Raw genomic sequence first — 20,330 nt, forward strand, 5'->3', positions numbered from 1 at the left:
AAAGAACCCCTACCACCGGGTTTATCGGGGAACTGCGAGAAGAAAGAGCGTATCAGTCTGGGGGCATGAAGATCACAACTGCGCACCCACGACTGCTCCTCTGGGCCATACCCCTTCCAGTGCACCAAAAATGACAGCCGACCCCGAACCATCTTGGAGTCAAGAACCCTTTCAACCACAAACTCCCTCTGACCCCGTATCAGAAGAGGAGAAGGTCTTCCACTGGAAGAAGGATTACTAACCGCCAGTTTTAAAAGGGAACAATGAAATGTTTTATTGATACCCAATGAACGGGGCAGATCTAACTGAAATGCCACCGGATTGATAACCCTGGTGATCTTATAAGGGCCGATGAACCGGGGGCCAAACTTATGAGATGGCTGTCTCAACTTCAAATTCTTGGTGGACAACCAGACGAAGTCTCCTAATTTGAAGCTGCAGGGTCTTCTCCGCTTATCCAAAACCCTTTTGGTCACTAATGACACAGACACAAGGGCTTTCTTCACTTTCCTCCAAATACCCCTAAGGACCGAAACAACAGAGAAACCACCAGACGTGGAATCCAGGGGGTCAAAAGAATTGGCCTTAGGATGATGCCCATACACACAAAGGAAGGGAGAGATCCCTGTAGCAGAGTGAGCCGCGTTGTTATAGGCAAACTCCGCCATGGACAGATGAGCAACCCAGTCAGTATGACACTTGGAGACATAACACCTGAGGAACTGCTCCAAGGACTGGTTCACCCTCTCAGTCTGCCCATTAGACTGTGGATGGTAGCCTGACGACAAGCTCACAGAAATCTGGAGATCAGAACAAAATGCCCTCCAGAATTTGGCCACAAACTGGGATCCACGGTCAGAGACCACATCAAGTGGCAACCCGTGGAGGCGCACAACATGCTGCATAAATAACTCAGACAGGCGTCTGGCCGATGGCAACCCAACCAGTGGAACGAAATGTGCCATCTTCGAAAACCTGTCAACGACAACCCAAATGGCTGTCATCCCCGAGGATTTGGGCAAGTCCACCACAAAATTCATGGAAATGTAGGTCCATGGCTTAGACGGAATAGAGAGTGGATGTAATGGGCCGACAGGAACCCCTCTAGGAGTTTTATTTCGGGCACAAACGTCACATGCCCGAACCCACTGATCCACATCCCTAGCCACCGAGGGCCACCACACCGCCCTAGACAGCAACTCCCGAGTTCTGGCAATACCCGGATGCCCTGCCGACCTCTTGGCATGGAATTCCAGGAACACTCGCTGTCTTAACCTAGGAGGCACAAACAAGAGACCTACCGGAAGGTCTGGAGGAGCCTGCTCCTGTGCTCTAAGGACTAATGACAAGAGGTCCTGGGTAATGCCCACTTTAATACATGATGGGGACACAATGGGCAATGGCTCCTCGGTGGTCTCTTGAACTGGAGCAAAACTCCGCGAGAGTGCATCAGCCTTGATGTTTTTTGACCCAGGGCGATATGTTATCAAAAAATTAAAGCGAGCAAAAAACAAAGCCCATCGTGCCTGCCTGGCATTGAGCCGCTTCGCTGACTCTAAATATGCCAGATTCTTATGGTCGGTGAGAATTGAGACCACAAACTTAGCCCCCTCAAGCCAGTGTCTCCACTCCCCAAGTGCATCCTTTATAGCCAACAATTCCCGATTACCCACATCATAATTCATCTCGGCAGACGAAAATTTACGGGAAAAATAAGCACAGGGATGAAGGCGATTATCAGACACCCCCATCTGAGAGAGCACTGCCCCAATACCTATCTCAGAGGCATCCACTTCTACCACAAAAGGACGCTCTGGATCTGGGTGTCGCAGCACCTTGGCCGAGACAAATGCCCTTTTGAGACGGGCAAAGGCCGCTTTGGCCTCACAAGACCAGTGAGCAACATCCGCCCCTTTCTTAGTGAGTGCCACCAAGGGGGCCACTATAGACGAAAATCCAGCGATAAACCGTCTATAAAAATTTGCAAAGCCCAGAAAACGCTGAAGCGCCTTCAAACTAGTGGGCTGCACCCAATCCAGGACTGCCTGTACCTTAGAACCCTCCATTTGGAAACCTTCTGAGGAGATAATATACCCTAGAAATGCGATTTGCTGGACTTCAAACTCGCACTTCTCCAGCTTCGCCCCAAGCCGGTGGTCTCTGAGTTTCTGGAGGACTAAGCGTACATGCTTCCGATGTTCCTCCAGGGAATGAGAGAAGATTAGGATGTCATCTAGATAAACAACTAAGAATCTATCCAAATATTCCCTGAGCACATCGTTCATGAATTCCTGGAAGACTGCCGGGGCATTAGAGAGCCCAAAAGGCATCACCAAATATTCATAATTCCCTGAGTGGGTATTAAAGGCAGTCTTCCATTCATCCCCCTCTCTTATTCGGATTAGATTGTAAGCACCGCGTAGGTCAATCTTAGAAAAAATGGTGGCAGTACGAAGCTGGTCAAACAAAACCGAAATGAGAGGCAGTGGGTACGAGTTTTTAATCGTGATACGGTTCAATTCCCTGAAGTCGATGCAGGGTCGCAGCGAACCGTCCTTTTTACCCACGGAAAAGAACCCCGACCCAACTGGGGACTGTGAGGGTCTGATAAATCCCTTAGCCAAGTTCTCCTGAATGTACTCTGCTATAGCCTGAGTCTCAGGACGTGACAGGGAGTACAACCTGCTCTTGGGAAGCTTAGCATCCGGCAACAAATCAATGGCACAGTCATAGGGGCGATGGGGAGGTAGTACCTCCGCAACTTTTTTTGAGAACACATCCGCAAAATCTGCATAACATCCTGGCAATCCTGGCAAACTTAGCTGCGAGAGCCTGACTGGAAGGCTCAAGTAACTCCTGAAACAATCACTACCCCAACTAAGAATCTCCCCAGAGACCCAGTCAAATTGAGGGTTATGGGCCCTTAACCAGGGTAACCCCAAAACCAATGGGGCAAAAGAACAGACAATCACATAAAAAGACAATTTTTCAGAGTGTGTGGCTCCAATAAACAAAGGAATTTGGCTGGTGCAGGAGGTAATTTTACCCTGGGACAATGGTTCCCCGTTTAACCCACAGATCTCAATCTCTGATGCCAAAGGTACTGAGGGAACAGTGTGTTCCAGGGCGAATTGACGGTCCATGAAAACCCCATCGGCCCCACTGTCAACAAAGGCCTCAGTCTTAACAGTTTGACCGAGGATCTCCAAAGTCACCGGAATGAGAAAAGTCTTTTTAGGAAATTCTGACTTCTGGCCTGACAGGTTATTTCCCATCACCCTCAGGCCCTGAAGTTTTCCGGTTTTTCTGGGCATGATACTACAACATGACCTTTATTCCCACAGTACAAACACAAACCCTGCTGTCTCCTCCGCGTCTTCTCACGCGAGGAGAGGCGGGTAGCCCCAATCTGCATAGGCTCCTCGGAATATTCCTCAGAGTCTGAGGTTCCCTTGGGAAAAAAGGAAACTGCGGTCTCCCTTTCAAGCCTATGCTCTCTCAGCCGTCTATCCACCCGGATGGATAACTGCATGAGCTGATCTAAGCTATCAGGCGAGGGATATTGTACCAGTTGGTCCTTTATCTGGTCAGAAAGGCCCCTTCGGTACTGGTTTCTCAGGGCTGGGTCATTTCACTGGGTATCATGAGCCAACCTCCGAAACTCCGTACTATAAACATCAGCTGGCCGTCGCCCTTGCTTAAGAACCGTAATCTGAGCCTCGGCTGAAGCCATCTTGTCAGGGTCATCATACAAAATGCCCAGTGCCGTAAAAAAAGCATCAACACTTTTAAGCGACGGACAGTCAGGCTGTAACCCATATGCCCAGACCTGTGGGTCTCCTTGTAGCAAGGAAATCACCATGCCCACCCGCTGAATCTCCGACCCAGAAGACTGGGGCCTAAGCCTGAAATATAGCTTACAGCTCTCCTTGAAACAAAAGAACTGCGAGCGATCTCCAGAAAAACGATCCGGGAGATTTACTTTCGGCTCCTTAACCCCTGAACTTGCCGCTGCTGCTGCGAGAGCTCCGCTAGCGGCCTGTGGGGTGTTCATTTTAATGGACATCTCATTAAATTGTCGAGTCAGGACCTGCACCTAATCGACCACCTGTTGCAAAGCATTTTGAGGGGTATGCTCCATATTCCCACAAAATTTCAACAGGAGTAGGGCTGCTGAATATGTTACGCACACCAGTGCTAACAGGAGTATACCGGTGTATGAACAGAGAGGGAAGCGAAGCAAACGAACTCACAGACAGTATAACATAACATACACAGGAGGTGATGGAATAACTAATAAACACAAAGTGAACGGAGAAGCCCAAAGGCTCAGGAATTGGGTGTCTCCCTAGTGTCAGGAATGCTCAGATGGAATAGAGCGGACAATGAAGCGATGTGTAGTGATTTAACATGTGGAGCACCTGAAATGATGTTGCTAAGAGCAACAGAAAAAACCCCAAAGGGTTACCAACGGGTGTGGGAATAAACTCCTTGGTCAGAGATAGAAATATAGACACAAGGAGAGTATCCACAATCCTAATCCCCACTTGCAGGGCACAGGTTCAGCTTACTGCCACTAAACTGACACCTGGACACCCTGCACAGTGAGGGAGGATTAAGCAAGCAGGTCTGAGAGTACAGCTGCAAACCTGCTGGGTTCACAGAATAGCAAAAGAACCCCAGCAGGTCAAACAACTGACTCCAGTCTTACTGCTAGGTCCGGATTGGCAGAATGAAGTACCGAATCCCAAGGCCTATTCGCAGTAAGCAACATGTAAATACAAAGTCACACAGTACTAGCTAACTCTCTGGAACTGACTAACAAAGATTCAGCAGCATTTGCCTAGCCTGAGAGGATGGTTTATATAGCAGGTGCTGTCCACGCCCCACTCAGACCTCACAGACTGTGAGCACAAAACCAGCGCCGGATTCCCTGCCGTGCACAGAGCCTGTAACCACTACACAGTAAAAACCCGGACCGGAGTATCAGCTGCGCTCAGGTTACTTCGCTAACACTTGCCTCCCGGTTGCCATGGCGACGTGGCAGCACAGAGCAGGAGATCCTAACAGCAAGTTTGGGTACAAAGTTGGGGGTTTGTCCCCCAAAAAAAACCTCTCACCCCATTACATCCCGCCGTATATGTGTGAAGTTTGTATGTTTTCCCTGTAATTGCATAGGTGTCCTCTGGGTGCTTCAGTTTAGCTCTTAACAAAATTAACCCTAGTGTGTCTGATATGTGTAGAGTATATAAGTTACGGTTAATAATGGAATGCATTTAACCACTTAATTGACATTTTTTTCCCCACAAAAACAGCTCAGAAATTTTCGCTTTTTTTATGAGTGAATTAGGTGAAGAACATTAATGTAACCTAATCTAAAATTATTTTAGTTTAAAAAAAAAATTAAATTAATTTTTGTTTAAAAAATCATTCCCCCAAACATCGGAACATTGGTTTGCAACATCAGGAACATTGCAACTTTATTTTTTTTCTACAGTCTGGACAGCTGCCAGGTACACAGGGGGGTCTTGGTAGAGGTTAATTTACACTTCCCCAGCGGCTGCTATTGGGCCTAATTCAGACCTGGTCGCTGCTGTGCGTTTTCACACAGCGGGCTATCAGGTCTGAACGGCGCATGCCAGAGATACTATGAGCATCTCAGCCAAGTGATCGCCTCTGCCTGATTGACAGGCAGAGGCATTCGCTGAGTGGGAGGGGGCGGGCCAGCGGTGTTGGGCCACCGTATTGGGGGCGCGGACTGGAAAACGCAGGCATGCCCGGACCGTGCAGAGGGGTGGGCGGCGGCTGCGTGATGTCACACGAAGCCACTACGACCCGGAGAGTGACGTGTAGGTAACTGCCAGCGTGCAGGAGCTGTGCTGGTAGGGAGCTACTCCTCAGGTACAAAAAAATTGCCGCTGTGCAATGCTTTTCTACCTGTGTGGCGGGGTTATAGCCAGACATGCAGGACGGACTAGCCCTGTGCTAGGCGTCCCCCGCATGTCAAGGTGGCTGATCGTATCCGTGCAACATTTTGCACGGCTATGATCAGGTCTGAAATAGGCCCATTGTGTGCAGCCGCTGGTTAGGAGGACCTGCCGTGCTGACTGATCAGCAGTGATCGGCAGCATGGCAAACACTGGGAGAGGGTGTGGGAAGGAAGAGGGACCTTCCGGTCCCTCTCAGAGCTGCAGTGGAGGGAATTTTCTCTTCCCTGCAGCTGCTAACACTGTGTATCTGACTGGTCGCATCCTGTGCGACCAGGTCAAATAAAGCACTTGCTGGTGTGGTCGCATCTGATGCCACCTTCCCCGGCAAGTGGTTAAGAAAGGACTGAACAAAAATACAGAGAAGTTTATTTTTACTTCCCAACTGTCAAAGGTTGGGAAAGATGTCCCGAGTTGAGAGCTCTTTCCATCCTATATCCCACAACCTAGTGTTATGCACACCAGTGCCAGCAGGAATGTACTGGTGTCTGAACGGTGAGGGATGCAAAACAAATGAACTCACAGACAGACTGGGGAATATGACATTACATACACAGAAGGTGATAGGGTAACAAAATAAACACAAAGTGAACAGAGAAGCCCAAAGGCTAAGAAACTGGGTGTCTCCCTAGTATTAGGAATGCTCAGATGGAAAGAAGCGAGATGTAGTGATTTAATACGTAGAGAACCCGAAATGCTGTTGCTAAGGGCAACAGCAAAACCCTAAAGGTTTACCAACGGGTGTGGCAGTAAACTCCTTGGTCAGAGATGGAATAATAGACACAAGGAGAGTCTCCACAATCCTAGTCCTCACTTGCAGTGCACTGGTTCAGCTTACTGCCACTAAACTGACACCTGAACACCTTGCACAGTGAGAAAGGATTTTGGCAGGCAAGTCTGAGAATACAGCCGCAAACTTGCTAGGTTCACAGAGTAGCAAAAGAACCCCAGCAGGTTAAACGACTGACTCCAGTCTTACTGCTAGGTCTGGATTGGCAGAGTGTAATACCAAATCCCAAGGCCTATTTGCAGTAAGCAACAAACACATACAAAGTTTACACAGTACTAGCTAGCTTTCAGGAACTGACTAACCAACAAAGATTCAGCAGCATCTGCCTAACCTGAGAAGAGGGTTTATATAGCAGGTGCTGTCCACGCCCCACTCAGACCTCACAGACTGTGAGCACAAAAACCAGCACCGGATCCCCTGCCGTGCACAGAGCCTGTAACCACTGCACAGCAAAAGACCCGAACCGGAGTATCAGCTACGCTCAGGTTACTCCGCTAGCACTTGTCTCCCGGTTGCCATGACGACGTGGCAGCACAGAGCAGGAGACCCTAACACCTAGGCAGCAACTGGGGAGGTGTTATTCGTTCCTGCATGTTACTCATTCCTGCAACATTAAGGTTCATTTTAGCGGTTGGGAATAGTATGGGCGTGATCCAGCAAATGTACTGACCATGTCACTGTGACATGTGAGGGCTTCTCCTCCTCCTCACGTCTCACTGTCCTGCTATGCCCACTAGATGGGGCGCATGCTATGTGCTTACACTTCTCCATTCAGTGATGGTTTATCACAATCATTGCACTGCTACTCTCCTTTCCTTTGTAATGTGTTTGTATATATATATATATATATATATATATATATATATACACACACTGCTCATCAAAAAAATAAAGGGAACACTTAAACAACACATCCTAGATCTGAATGAATTAAATATTCTTATTAAATACTTGTTCTTTACATAGTTGAATGTGCTGACAACAAAATCACACAAAAATTATCAATGGAAATCAAATTTATTAACCCATGGAGGTCTGGATTTGGAGTCACACTCAAAATGAAAGTGGAAAAACACACTACAGGCTGATCCAACTTTGATGTAATGTCCTTAAAACAAGTCAAAATGAGGCTCAGTAGTGTGTGTGGCCTTCACGTGCCTGTATGACCTCCCTACAATGCCTGGACATGCTCCTCATGAGGTGGCGGATGGTCTCCTGAGGGATCTCCTCCCAGGCCTGGACTAAAGCATCCGCCAACTCCTGGACAGTCTGTGGTGCAACATGGCGTTGGTAGATGGAGCGAGACATGATGTCCCAGATGTGCTCAATTGGATTCAGGTCTGGGGAACGGGCGGGCCAGTCCATAGCATCAATGCCTTCATCTTGCAGGAACAACTGACACACTCCAGCCACATGAGGTATAGCATTGTCTTGCATTAGGAGGAACCCAGGACCAATTGCACCAGCATATGGTCTCACAAGGGGTCTGAGGATCTCATCACTGTAACTAATGGCAGTCAGGCTACCTCTGGCGAGCACACGGAGGGATGTGCGGCCCCCCCAAAGAAATGCCACACCACACCATTACTGACCCACTGCCAAAACGGTCATGCTGGAGGATGTTGGAGGCAGCAGAACGTTCTCCTTGGCATCTCCAGATTCTGTCATGTCTGTCACATGTGCTCAGTGAGAACCTTCTTTCATCTGTGAAGAGCACAGGGCGCCAGTGGCGAATTTGCCAATCTTGGTGTTCTCTAGCAAATGCCAAACGTCCTGCACGGTGTTGGGCTGTAAGCACAACCCCCACCTGTGGACGTCATGCACATTTGTGGCTTGCTGGAGGTCATTTTGCAGGGCTCTGGCAGTACTCCTCCTGTTCCTCCTTGCACAAAGGCGGAGGTAGCGGTCCTGCTGCTGGGTTGTTGCCCTCCTACGGCCTCCTCCACGTCTCCTGATGTACTGGCCTGTCTCCTGGTAGTGCCTCCATGCTCTGGACACTATGCTGACAGACACAGCAAACCTTCTTGCCACAGCTCGCATTGATGTGCCATCCTGGATGAGCTGTACTACCTGAGCCACTTGTGTGGGTTGTAGACTCCGTCTCATGCTACCACTAGAGTGAAAGCACCGCCAGCTTTCAAAAATGACCAAAACATCAGCCAGAAAGCATAGGAGCTGAGAAGTGGTCTGTGGTCACCACCTGCAGAACAACTCCTTTGTTGGGGGTGTCTCGCTAATTGCCTATAACTTCCACCTGTTGTCTATTCCATTTGCACAACAGCATGTGAAATTGATTGTCAATCAGTGTTGCTTCCTAAGTGGACAGTTTGATTTCACAGAACTGTGATTGACTTGGAGTTACATTGTGTTGTTTAAGTGTTCCCTTTATTTTTTTGAGCAGTATATATATATATATATATATATATATATGGAAAAGATGATTGTACGGAGAGCGCTCAAATGTATGTTAATGTCTCTTTATTTCTTTCAGTGAAAGTGCTACGATTTGGATTTGACCGCGGAGAGTTGAATGATTCTGAAAAAGACCCTCTCACCAGATTCACCCAGACAGGATAACACTCATTAATCCAAAGCTTCCATAAAATTTTTTTTATTAAAATCTTTTTTTGTAAAGTAATAAAAGACTCTTACATTGCTCTTAACATTTGTGGGACATGATCTTATTAGGACTTGCTGTCCACCCCAGCCAGGGAGGAGCTCACATGACAGCCTGTCCACCCACTAATGTCTAATCACCCAACGCGTTTCTAGAGCTGCTGTCCTCAATGCTGTCCTCACTCTGATTCAGTGGAATGCCCTACCACGCACAATAAGGCTATCCTCTAGTCTCCAAACCTTCAAGCGTTCCCTGAAAACTCACCTTTTCAGGCAAGCGTGTAAAATTCCAGAACCGCCCACATAACTTTTATAAACTTTCCTATCAAATTGCATCCACTCTGTACAGTCCACACATATCCTCACATCTTCTCAGTCTTCACTTTCCCTTCCTCCCGACCCCGGTTCATCATTGCTGTGTGACCATATCATACAGCCCACCAAGAACCTATGCAATCTGGTGGACAACTATGCAATAGATATAGCACCTATCCTTGTGTATCCATGCCTATTTCCCTATAGGGACTTCCTACCTCTGACTGTTCATTACCCAGTTTTGTTATATCATTGTTTTTTTCAATTGTAAAGCGCAATGGAATTTGCTGCACCATATAAGAAACTGTTAATAAATAAATAAATTGTGGTACAATTTTTTAAAAACAATTGTATTACCAAAACCTGACAACCTTTGCTCCCCTTCCACCAATTACAAATCGTTGGTACTTTGTATGTAAGCAATTATATAGCCAGCTGTTATATTAAATGGGAATCACATTTAAACCATTCTATTTTTAATGCATTCAGTCACTTTCTATTACCTATAATATATGACAGTAGAGGAAACGGCATACTACTTACAACTGCAATTTCAAGCATGAAAATACACAAGGACTACTCATAAAATTGTCATTTGCCGAGCAGTTTGCATACTATTAGTATATCTAAGATTCTCCAGAACACACTTCCCATCTTACAAAGAAAAGCTAGCTACAGTATGGGGGTCATTCCGGCCCGATCGCTCGCTGCAGTTTATCGCAGCATAGCAATCAGGTCGGAACGCTGTAGTCCACCGCCGCATGCCGTTTGGCCGCTGTTTTGGGGGCGCAGCCCAGCCAACGCAGGCGTGGCCAGACCGTGCGGGGGGCGGGCCGCAGTGGCTGTGTGACGTCACACGCAGCCGCTGTGACCAGGGGCAGCGAAGAGGTTCTCCCGGCCAGCTGCAGGAGCTGCGCTGACCGGGAGTTACTCCTCAAATGCAAAAGCATCACCGCTGTGCGATGCTTTTGCACTTCTGTGGGGGGGGGGGGGGAGGTGGCACTGACATACGGGGCGACTAGCCCTCTGCTGGGCATCCCCCCGCATGTCTGAGTGCCTGAACATAGCTGTGCTAAATTTAGCACAGCTACGATCAACTCGGAATGACCTCTTATATGCAATTGTTCTGCATGAAGCATTGCTTCTACTGCCGTGCTTTCATGTTCCATGTTCCAGATATAGGGGCTGATTCAGAGATACAGTAGATGCACCCATGCTTCTGTACACATCAGCCGCATCCATTTGGTCTGTGCATGCGCAACCCTTCTCTTTGACTGCAAGATGATTGACAGCAGCAGGCGTTCCTGGGGTGGCGACGCGGCGTTTGGGCGGGGGGGGGGGGGGGGGGGTGGCGGGCAGAACGGGGGCGGGCCGGGAGCATTTTTGGGGTGGCTGCACTGCTAGGGGTCAACCTTAATTTCGATGCATTGTGGGCACATCGGGAGGCAACCCGTCACACATGCTGGGCAGCCTTGCCCTATTCTGGGCGGCCCCCAGCATGTGATGAGGTGGACGCAGATCTGACTGCATATGCAGCGATCTGCGGCCATCTCTGACTAAGGTCCTAAGCTGTATATAATGTACTGTAGGATCCACTCTGCACTTTTCTAAGGGACAGCTTAAAATGAAATTGCACTGGACTGAATTTACCGTAAGTCTTTATTACCATATATTGCCCCATACTAGGCTTACCATACTATCACTTTAAACCGGTACACACATGACTTAGGGGGTAATTCAGAGTTGGTTGCAGCAGCATATTTGTTAGCAGTTGGGCAAAAAACCATGTGCACTGCAGGGGGGGAGGGGGGGGGGGCAGATATAACATGTGCAGAGAGAGTTAGATTTGGGTGGGATGTGTTCAAACTGAAATCTAAATTGCAGTGTAAAGATAAAGTAGCCAGTATTTACCCTGCACAGAAACAAAATAACCCACCCAAATCTAACTCTCTCTGCACATGTTATATCTGTCTCCCCTGCAGTGCACATGGTTTTGCCCAACTGCTAACAAATTTGCTGCTGCGATCAACTCTGAATTAGGCCCTTACACAGATCCTGTGGCTGGCTGATTTCAAGCCTGCATTTCACCTGGTTGTAATCAGCCACAGAACCTGTGTGATCCATGTGTGTACCGGTGTAAAGGGTTAGTATGGTAAACCTACCCCACAGCAAACATGTCACTCCTTTTTAAATACCCATTCACTAAACATGGATGAACAGTTAACTTTTGTTATCATTTCACATTCTGATTAAAAGAGCCGGGGAGACTGGGAGCATTCTTTGTAAAGTTGGGGCTAGGCGGCACATATGTCTGAGCCCAATAGCACTCACATGCAAAAACAAGCTGTTAGATTATGATGCAGTGTTAAATGGAAGTTGGTCATACATGCTCCCACACTGCGTGTGTTATGTGTATATATATAGTCACCCATATGCCGGGTTGTATACATCTCTGTGGTCTGACATCCCTATCCGTATGCTTGGATACATACAGTACCTGTCATTATCTTCAGTGATCAAGTACACCAGTCCTATCATTGGTGCAAAATGCAAATGATCTGACTGTAATAACTTGCACTTATGCACAACTCTGCATAGCCCACTGTTCCATTGGCACACCGCCTGTGAACTTTGCCTATGTGAGAATGCCCGGTTACAGCCCATTTACACCCTTCCAGTCACAAGTGGAAATGTGTTCTTATAGTGTATGACTCGTTTCATCGCCCAATGGTTACATGTGCTTGGTTCTGGAGCAAAAACATGCAAAAATCCCCTAAGCAAATTTTAGTTTAACTCGACATCAGTCGGACCCGTAACTTGTAGTGTGCAGGTATCCTCAGCCTTGGTCCCAGCCCCCACTTTGTAATGTCACGTGTGTGGGGAAGAGGCAGTGTGTAACCTGATTTACACACAATAAATGAGCCCAAAGGTTCATGTGGGCATTATTCACAGGGGCAGCAGTATGTTCTGCTGGAAATTTGGTGCGTTTTGATCAGAGATGTGTGGAAAAGAAAGACCTCATCTGCTATAGATTTTTTACTCCAGAGATTTGACTATAAAAATGATTAGAACAATACAAAGATATTTGTAATATAATCTTTTTATTGTTCATATGCTGTACTTTATATAGTCAGAACTCTGGCTTATACGTTAGTATGACAGTAAGGCTCTGCCTCACCCGCCTCACCCCACCGCACGTCACTGGTTGTTGCATTATATGTGATTTAGGGTACATTTGTGGACAACCCTGCATCAGCCCCTAAATGTGTAACATAAAGAAAATCTTTCAAAGAGTTCGGTATGGGATCCCGGCAGTCGGGATCCTGGTGGTCAGGAGACCGACGCAGAAATTCCGGCATCAAGCGCAGCAGGTCCCGCGCGGGATCGCTGCGCTTACCACGCTTCGGGCCCGGTGGTGAGCTTTGCTCACCACACTATAATATTCCCCCTCAGGTGGTTACGTGGACCACCACCCAAGTGGGAATATCGGGCTCGGGACGGGATTCCAACCACCGGCATTTCACCGGCTGTCAGGATTCCTGCGTCGGTATCAGAGGCAGAACTCTGGGAGGCAACGGAGTCATCTGCCGCTGGGCTCCTGCTCTGAAGGGGGGCACCTCTCCTCCCATTCTGTGACACCATTGAATTAAGTTTTGAATTAAGTTAATTGATAGCTGCCGCTGTCTTTTCAGTGGCCGACTTCCTCACTGGTCCCTGCACCTTACAAATCACACACACTTTATTATACTGAATATACACATTTTACAAGTATCACACCCAGGATTAGAAACCACAACCTATTACACTGGAAGCAGACACCTTACTGATGAAGCTGTTTGCTCCTGTATAGGAAATATGAGAATTCTAACTATATGAAGATACTTCTCTGACAATTACACATAACTTCATATAGTTAGAATTCTCATGCTTCCTCTACAGGAGCAAATAACTCCATCAGTAAAGTGTCTGCTGTTAGTGTAACAGGTCATGGGTTCTAATCCTGGGTATAACTGCTAAGAAATGTGTGATTTAAAATAAAAGACAATTAAATGTATAAATACAGTATATAATTTTTTTCCAGAACACTCCACACACACACACACACACACACACACACACACACACACACACACACACACACACACACACACACACACACACACACACACACACACACACACACACACACACACACACACACGTTGAGTATCCCTAATCCAAAAAGCTTGGGACCAGAAGTATTTTGGATATCGGATTTTTCCGAATTTTGGAATAATTGCATAATATAATGAGATATCATGGCGATGGGACCTAAGTCTAAGCACAGAATACATTTATGTTTCATATACACCTTATACACACAGCCTGAAGGTCATTTAATACAATACTTTTAATAACTTTTTGTATTAAACAAAGTTTGTATACATTGTCATCAGAAAACAAAGGTTTCACTATCTCACTCTCACTCAAAAAATTCCGTATTTCGGAATAGTCCGTATTTCGGAATATTTGGATATGGGATACTCAACCTGTGTGTGTATATATATATATATATATATATATATATATATATACACGCACACATACATACATATATTCATCTTAATCTAGGAAATAGTGGGGCACCAATATTTATCTTGCCTCCGAGCGACTGTGACGAACTTACGCCACTGGTCGGTATCCTGACCGCCAGGATTCTGACAGCTGGGAAATTAACCGCATCCCCTTTCAAAGGTGTATTTTTTTACTATTGTTTTGTAATCTTGCCAGCATAAAAATCATAAAATATATTTTTTTTAATTGAAAATGTTTATAATACTAATCTTAAATCATAAGAACTTATTCTCGGCGTATAGCAGAAAGTATGACAATAATCTGATCAGCAGTCTATTCCCTGGTAGAGGCTAAATGTTAGTGATGACTAAATACAATAGTATGGATGGAATGGCGATAATGTGTGTTCTTATGTCATGTACAGGAGCCTACTTCCCGAGCACAGCACGCAGGCCTGCGCCCTCCTGCTCCTCTGCACACAGCACATGGAGGATAAGTATAGCATTACAGAGGAGGAACTTGCCTTTTTTGCAAAAGGTACAAGTCAGATATTTCTCTCATTTACTGCACATGTAATGTAACCTGTTTTCTTTTGTTTTACATTTTTTGAATGCCTAATAAATTGGAAGAGAGGTAGGTAATGATTATACAGTTTGCATATATTGCACATCCTGCTTAGTTGGTGCTTGAAAGTTTGTGAACCCTTCAGAATTTTCTAAACTTCGGCTGAAATTTGGCCTAAAACTATCTCAGATTTCCACACAAGTCCTGAAAGTTGATGAACAGAACAAAATCAAACAAATGAGACAAAAAAAATAGACGTCCTCATTTTTTTATTGTGGAAAATGATCCAGTATCACATCTCTGTGAGTGGCAAAAGTAGGTGTTCCTTTGCTTTCAGCATCTGGTATAACCCTCTTGTGCAGCAATAACTGCATGGAAACGTTTCTGGTTGATTAGTCCTGGACATTGGCTTGGAGGAATTTTACCCCATTCCTCCATACAAAACTGCTTCAACTCTGTTATGTTGGTGGGTTTCCTCCCATGAAGTGTTCACTCAGTCCTTCCACAACATTTCTGTTGGATTCAGCTGCTTTACGTGGCTAAACTCCAACCTACATAAGCGCGATAAAGTGACACAATTGAATATTGCCCCTGCGATCTCCCATCACTTTAGATGGGAGATCGGGCGTGATAATCAATTGAGTACCGATCAATGAATGGCTTTTTTTGCATGAGGTAAGACATTCATTTGGTGCTTTGTTGTAAGGTATTAACTTATGGAGAGCTCTCCATTATTTCACTGTCTGATGTTGCATTATGAGGGGGGTATTAAATTAAGTGCCGTTTTTTCGACCAGTCTAATTTGACACATGGTATTCAATTGTGGGCAGGGTATTCAATCGGCCATTTTTTAACCCATTTTCGCCCATGCCGTTCCACTTTTTTTTTTATTGAATCGACATGAACGAAAATTGCACCAAAAAAATGGGAGAAAACGCCCACGGATTTGCCAAAACATGTGTATCAGCCGCGAATTCACCGATACACGTGGTTTTTCCGGTGCTGGATTTTTCAACCAGTTGAAAAAAACGGCACGGGCATTGAATAGGTTGAATGTATTGTAAATTCAACCTAAAAACCAGGCGGCACTAATTATAAATTATAAACTATTATAAATTGAACTTTTCTTCACAGTATAATATTTTTTTGTGAACAAAATGAGGTGGATTTGTGCTTATCAATACAGGTGGTGGGTCCTGGGCTATGTGCTTATCGTGTCTGCTGTATGGCAGATGCATCTAGTTGGATGACTGTTTGCTCTTTATCATCACAGCTTAGTTCAACTGCGCAAACAGTTTCTTAAAACAGATTGTCTTAAGTTATTTCATTGTGTGATGTTTTCATTATAGTTACAGACAGTGGGAAATGTTTGCAACTCATTACTTTAAAAAAAAAAATATGGTAGATGAGCATAAGTCAGCACTACGTTACTTTGCTTAATTATCACTAACACTAGCACCTATTCTTGTATAATGCTCAAAGGAGTGTGGCGTTAGCTGAGTAAACTTGCCCATGACAGCTTTAAGACATCGATTGCCATTACATTTTTATCCCCATCAGGCCACCTTTTGAAAATCAGACAAGAGTAAATCCTTTTGAGAGTTAAATTCACATTGACTTTGATAGAGTTAATTACATTTATCAGTTGCATGCAATTACACTTGCGTACATTATATAAATATATTCTTAAACTGTTAGTATACAATTAATGAAATGTCACTTCTTTGGTCTACTATGTGTGCTCTCAGCCTTATTTCACAGAGATAAAGATATACATCCTCATCCTACAACTGACACATATTTGTAATTGTTAGATGTACTTTGCTTCTACCAATGTTAGGACCTGGCATATCATCCGCAAAGCATGGGCGCATCTGGATCCAGTATGATATCCCGATGGATGGGATGCTGGGGGTCAGAATACCGACAGCGGCACCCCTGCCATCAGAATCCAAATAGCGCCCCCAGAAAGTAACCAAACCCTCCCCTGCCCCCTACTCTAACCCTCCCTTGTGGATGCCTAACCCTATCCTTCCCCGGTGGTGCCTAACCGTCCCTTCCCCGCTGCCTAAACCTAACACTCCCCGCTTGGTGCCTAACCCTAACCTCCCCTTATGCCATATGTTGGGATTCCGGCGTCGGTGTTTTAACTGCATCCTGGCGCATCAACAGTATAATGGGTACATGATGTGTGGTGGACTTGGGACCCTGGATCCTGGTTGTCCCCCACCTCACGCCCTTTTCCAATACATTATACTCTCTGCAGTCTAGCATTGGTGCTTTAGAAATCACGGGTAAAATGGTTTGGCCTCCATTTTCCAGCAGTTTTATGCATGCACAGTAATCACTGGAAAAGTAGCATGGGCACCATGTTCCCAGAGACCTGCATATGTCCCTTTGGGGTATGTATGATACCAGCACATATAGTGCTGATATCACTCTTCCCAACTCGCCTCGGTAAAGAGCACTAGTGCCGAGATGTATGAACATCTGGGCTGCCGTAGAGGGGAGTGAAGACTACCCCTTCAGCGATTCCTGTCAGCGGCCGCAGCGCATTTGCCTAGTGCTTATGTGCTGTGTGTCTCCTCCCCTCGTCGGCTCACTGGGCATGTGCAAGATATCACTTGCACCCGCCACAGTCAGGAACACCGCTGTCCCTGCTGTGGAGATAGGGCATTGACACGTATAAGAAAAGTTCTGTATCATAATTTAGTAATAGGTATGACAGAGGTTCATGAGTTTCTTTGTTAACTAAGCTCCCAACTTAGGCTGGTAGGTCAGTCATTTGTTATTCACTGAAATCTACACAATCACTAGTTTGATTTAAGAAAAATATCTTCATTATTCAGGGGGTGCTTTTCTTCATGCAAGTAATCATTACACAAATACTTGATAATGGGGATAATGGGACTGGGCAGACTGACTAGTGATAATGATGAGCCAGCCTTTGCTGCTGTGTGTTGTAGTACTCCACTTCAGATAATAATGTATTGCCTACTTAGTACTCTTAAATAGCAAATGACATTAGAGACAAGTGCCTGGGCCTACACTTATATGGATAATGACAAGCATATAAAGACTAGATTTAATACATCAATAAATTACAGTATAGGGCTCGGCATATTGGAACATAATTTGGGAGGAGTTTGGGCAGTTCAGTGGTGTGGCCTACTACCCTATGTACCCAATCAGCATGTGTAAATGTTGGGGGTTCCACACATAATAGCATCTACAGATATTTTCACCTACAACAATTCAGGGACAATTATTATTATGTGTAGTATTATTATTATTTTCTCTATCGTCCTAAGTGGATGCTGGGGTTCCTGAAAGGACCATGGGGAATAGCGGCTCCGCAGGAGACAGGGCACAAAAGTAAAGCTTTTACAGGTCAGGTGGTGTGTACTGGCTCCTCCCCCTATGACCCTCCTCCAGACTCCAGTTAGATTTTTGTGCCCGGCCGAGAAGGGTGCAATTCTAGGTGGCTCTCATAAAGAGCTGCTTAGAGAGTTTAGCTTAGGTTTTTTATTTTACAGTGATTCCTGCTGGCAACAGGATCACTGCAACGAGGGACAGAGGGGAGAAGAAGTGAACTCACCTGCGTGCAGGATGGATTGGCTTCTTGGCTACTGGACATGAAGCTCCAGAGGGACGATCACAGGTACAGCCTGGATGGTCACCGGAGCCACGCCGCCGGCCCCCTCACAGATGCTGAAGCAAGAAGAGGTCCAGAATCGGCGGCTGAAGACTCCTGCAGTCTTCTTAAGGTAGCGCACAGCACTGCAGCTGTGCGCCATTTTCCTCTCAGCACACTTCACACGGCAGTCACTGAGGGTGCAGGGCGCTGGGGGGGGGCGCCCTGGGAGGCAAATGTAAACCTTTAAAAAGGCTAAAAATACCTCACATATAGCCCCAGAGGCTATATGGAGATATTTACCCCTGCCTAAATGTACTAAATAGCGGGAGACGAGCCCGCCGGAAAAGGGGCGGGGCCTATCTCCTCAGCACACGGCGCCATTTTCTGTCACAGCTCCGCTGGTCAGGAAGGCTCCCAGGTCTCTCCCCTGCACTGCACTACAGAAACGGGGTATAACAGAGAGGGGGGGCAAAATAAATGGCAATATATTAATATAAAAGCAGCTATAAGGGAGCACTTAATCATAAGGCTATCCCTGTCATATATAGCGCTTTTTGGTGTGTGCTGGCAGACTCTCCCTCTGTCTCCCCAAAGGGCTAGTGGGTCCTGTCTTCGTATAGAGCATTCCCTGTGTGTCTGCTGTGTGTCGGTACGTGTGTGTCGACATGTATGAGGACGTTATTGGTGTGGAGGCGGAGCAATTGCCAAATATGAGGATGTCACCTTCTAGGGGGTCGACACCAGAATGGATGCCTTTATTTGTGGAATTACGGGATAGCGTCAACTCGCTTAAGCAGTCGTTTGCCGACATGAGGCGGCCGGACACTCACTTAGTGCCTGTCCAGGCGCCTCAAACACCGTCAGGGGCTGTAAAACGCCCCTTGCCTCAGTCGGTCGACACAGACCCAGACACAGGCACTGATTCCGGTAGTGAAGGTGACGAATCAACCGTATTTTCCAAAAGGGCCACACGTTATATGATTTTGGCAATAAAGGAGATGTTACATTTAGCTGATACTACAGGTACCACTAAACAGGGTATTATGTGGGGTGTGAAAAAACTACCAGTAGTTTTTACCGAATCAGAAGAATTAAATGACGTGTGTGATGAAGCGTGGGGTGCCCCGATAAAAAACTGCTAATTTCAAAGAAGTTATTGGCTTTATACCCTTTCCCGCCAGAGGTTAGGGAGCGCTGGGAAACACCTCCTAGGGTGGACAAAGCGCTAACACGCTTATCAAAACAAGTGGCGTTACCCTCTCCTGAGACGGCCGCACTTAAAGATCCATCAGATAGGAGGATGGAAAATATCCAAAAAGGTATATACACACATGCAGGTGTTATACTACGACCAGCTATTGCGACTGCCTGGATGTGCAGTGCTGGGGTAGTTTGGTCAGAGTCCCTGATCGAAAATATTGATACCCTGGACAGGGACAATATTTTACTGTCGTTAGAACAAATAAAGGATGCATTTCTTTATATGCGTGATGCACAGAGAGATATCTGCACACTGGCATCACGGGTAAGTGCTATGTCCATTTCGGCCAGAAGAGCTTTATGGACACGACAGTGGACAGGCGATGCGTAGAGGAGTTATTTGGGGTCGGTCTATCGGATTTGGTGGCCACGGCTACGGCCGGGAAATCCACCTTTCTACCTCAAGTCACTCCCCAACAGAAAAAGGCACCGACCTTTCAATCGCAGCCTTTTCGTTCCTTTAAAAATAAGAGAGCAAAGGGCTATTCATATCTGCCACGAGGCAGAGGACGAGGGAAGAGACAGCAACAGGCAGCTCCTTCCCAGGAACAGAAGCCCTCCCCGGTTTCTACAAAAGCCTCAGCATGACGCTGGGGCTTCGCAAGCG

The 20,330-nt window shown here is 46.3% G+C and overlaps 1 protein-coding gene across 8 annotated transcripts in view; it reads left to right on the top strand.

Annotated features, from left to right (window-relative positions):
* The window catches only part of LOC135027842 (uncharacterized), a 1,366,020-nt gene that overhangs the window by 942,681 nt on the left and 403,009 nt on the right, over positions 1-20,330 (top strand). For 7 of the 8 annotated variants that reach the window (XR_010224289.1, XM_063953745.1, XM_063953744.1 and 4 more), the window contains one exon: positions 14,687-14,799. Coding sequence is in view for 7 of the 8 variants with exons in the window: in XM_063953745.1 (XP_063809815.1) it covers positions 14,687-14,799 (113 nt within the window). In the remaining variant the exon portion in view is untranslated. Of the gene's footprint in view, positions 1-9,268; positions 9,937-14,686; positions 14,800-20,330 lie in introns of those variants that run through there. The other variant, XM_063953746.1, reaches the window with a different exon arrangement.

This window comes from Pseudophryne corroboree, chromosome 2, assembly GCF_028390025.1.
Source record: "Pseudophryne corroboree isolate aPseCor3 chromosome 2, aPseCor3.hap2, whole genome shotgun sequence".
NCBI classification, from domain to species: domain Eukaryota; kingdom Metazoa; phylum Chordata; class Amphibia; order Anura; family Myobatrachidae; genus Pseudophryne; species Pseudophryne corroboree.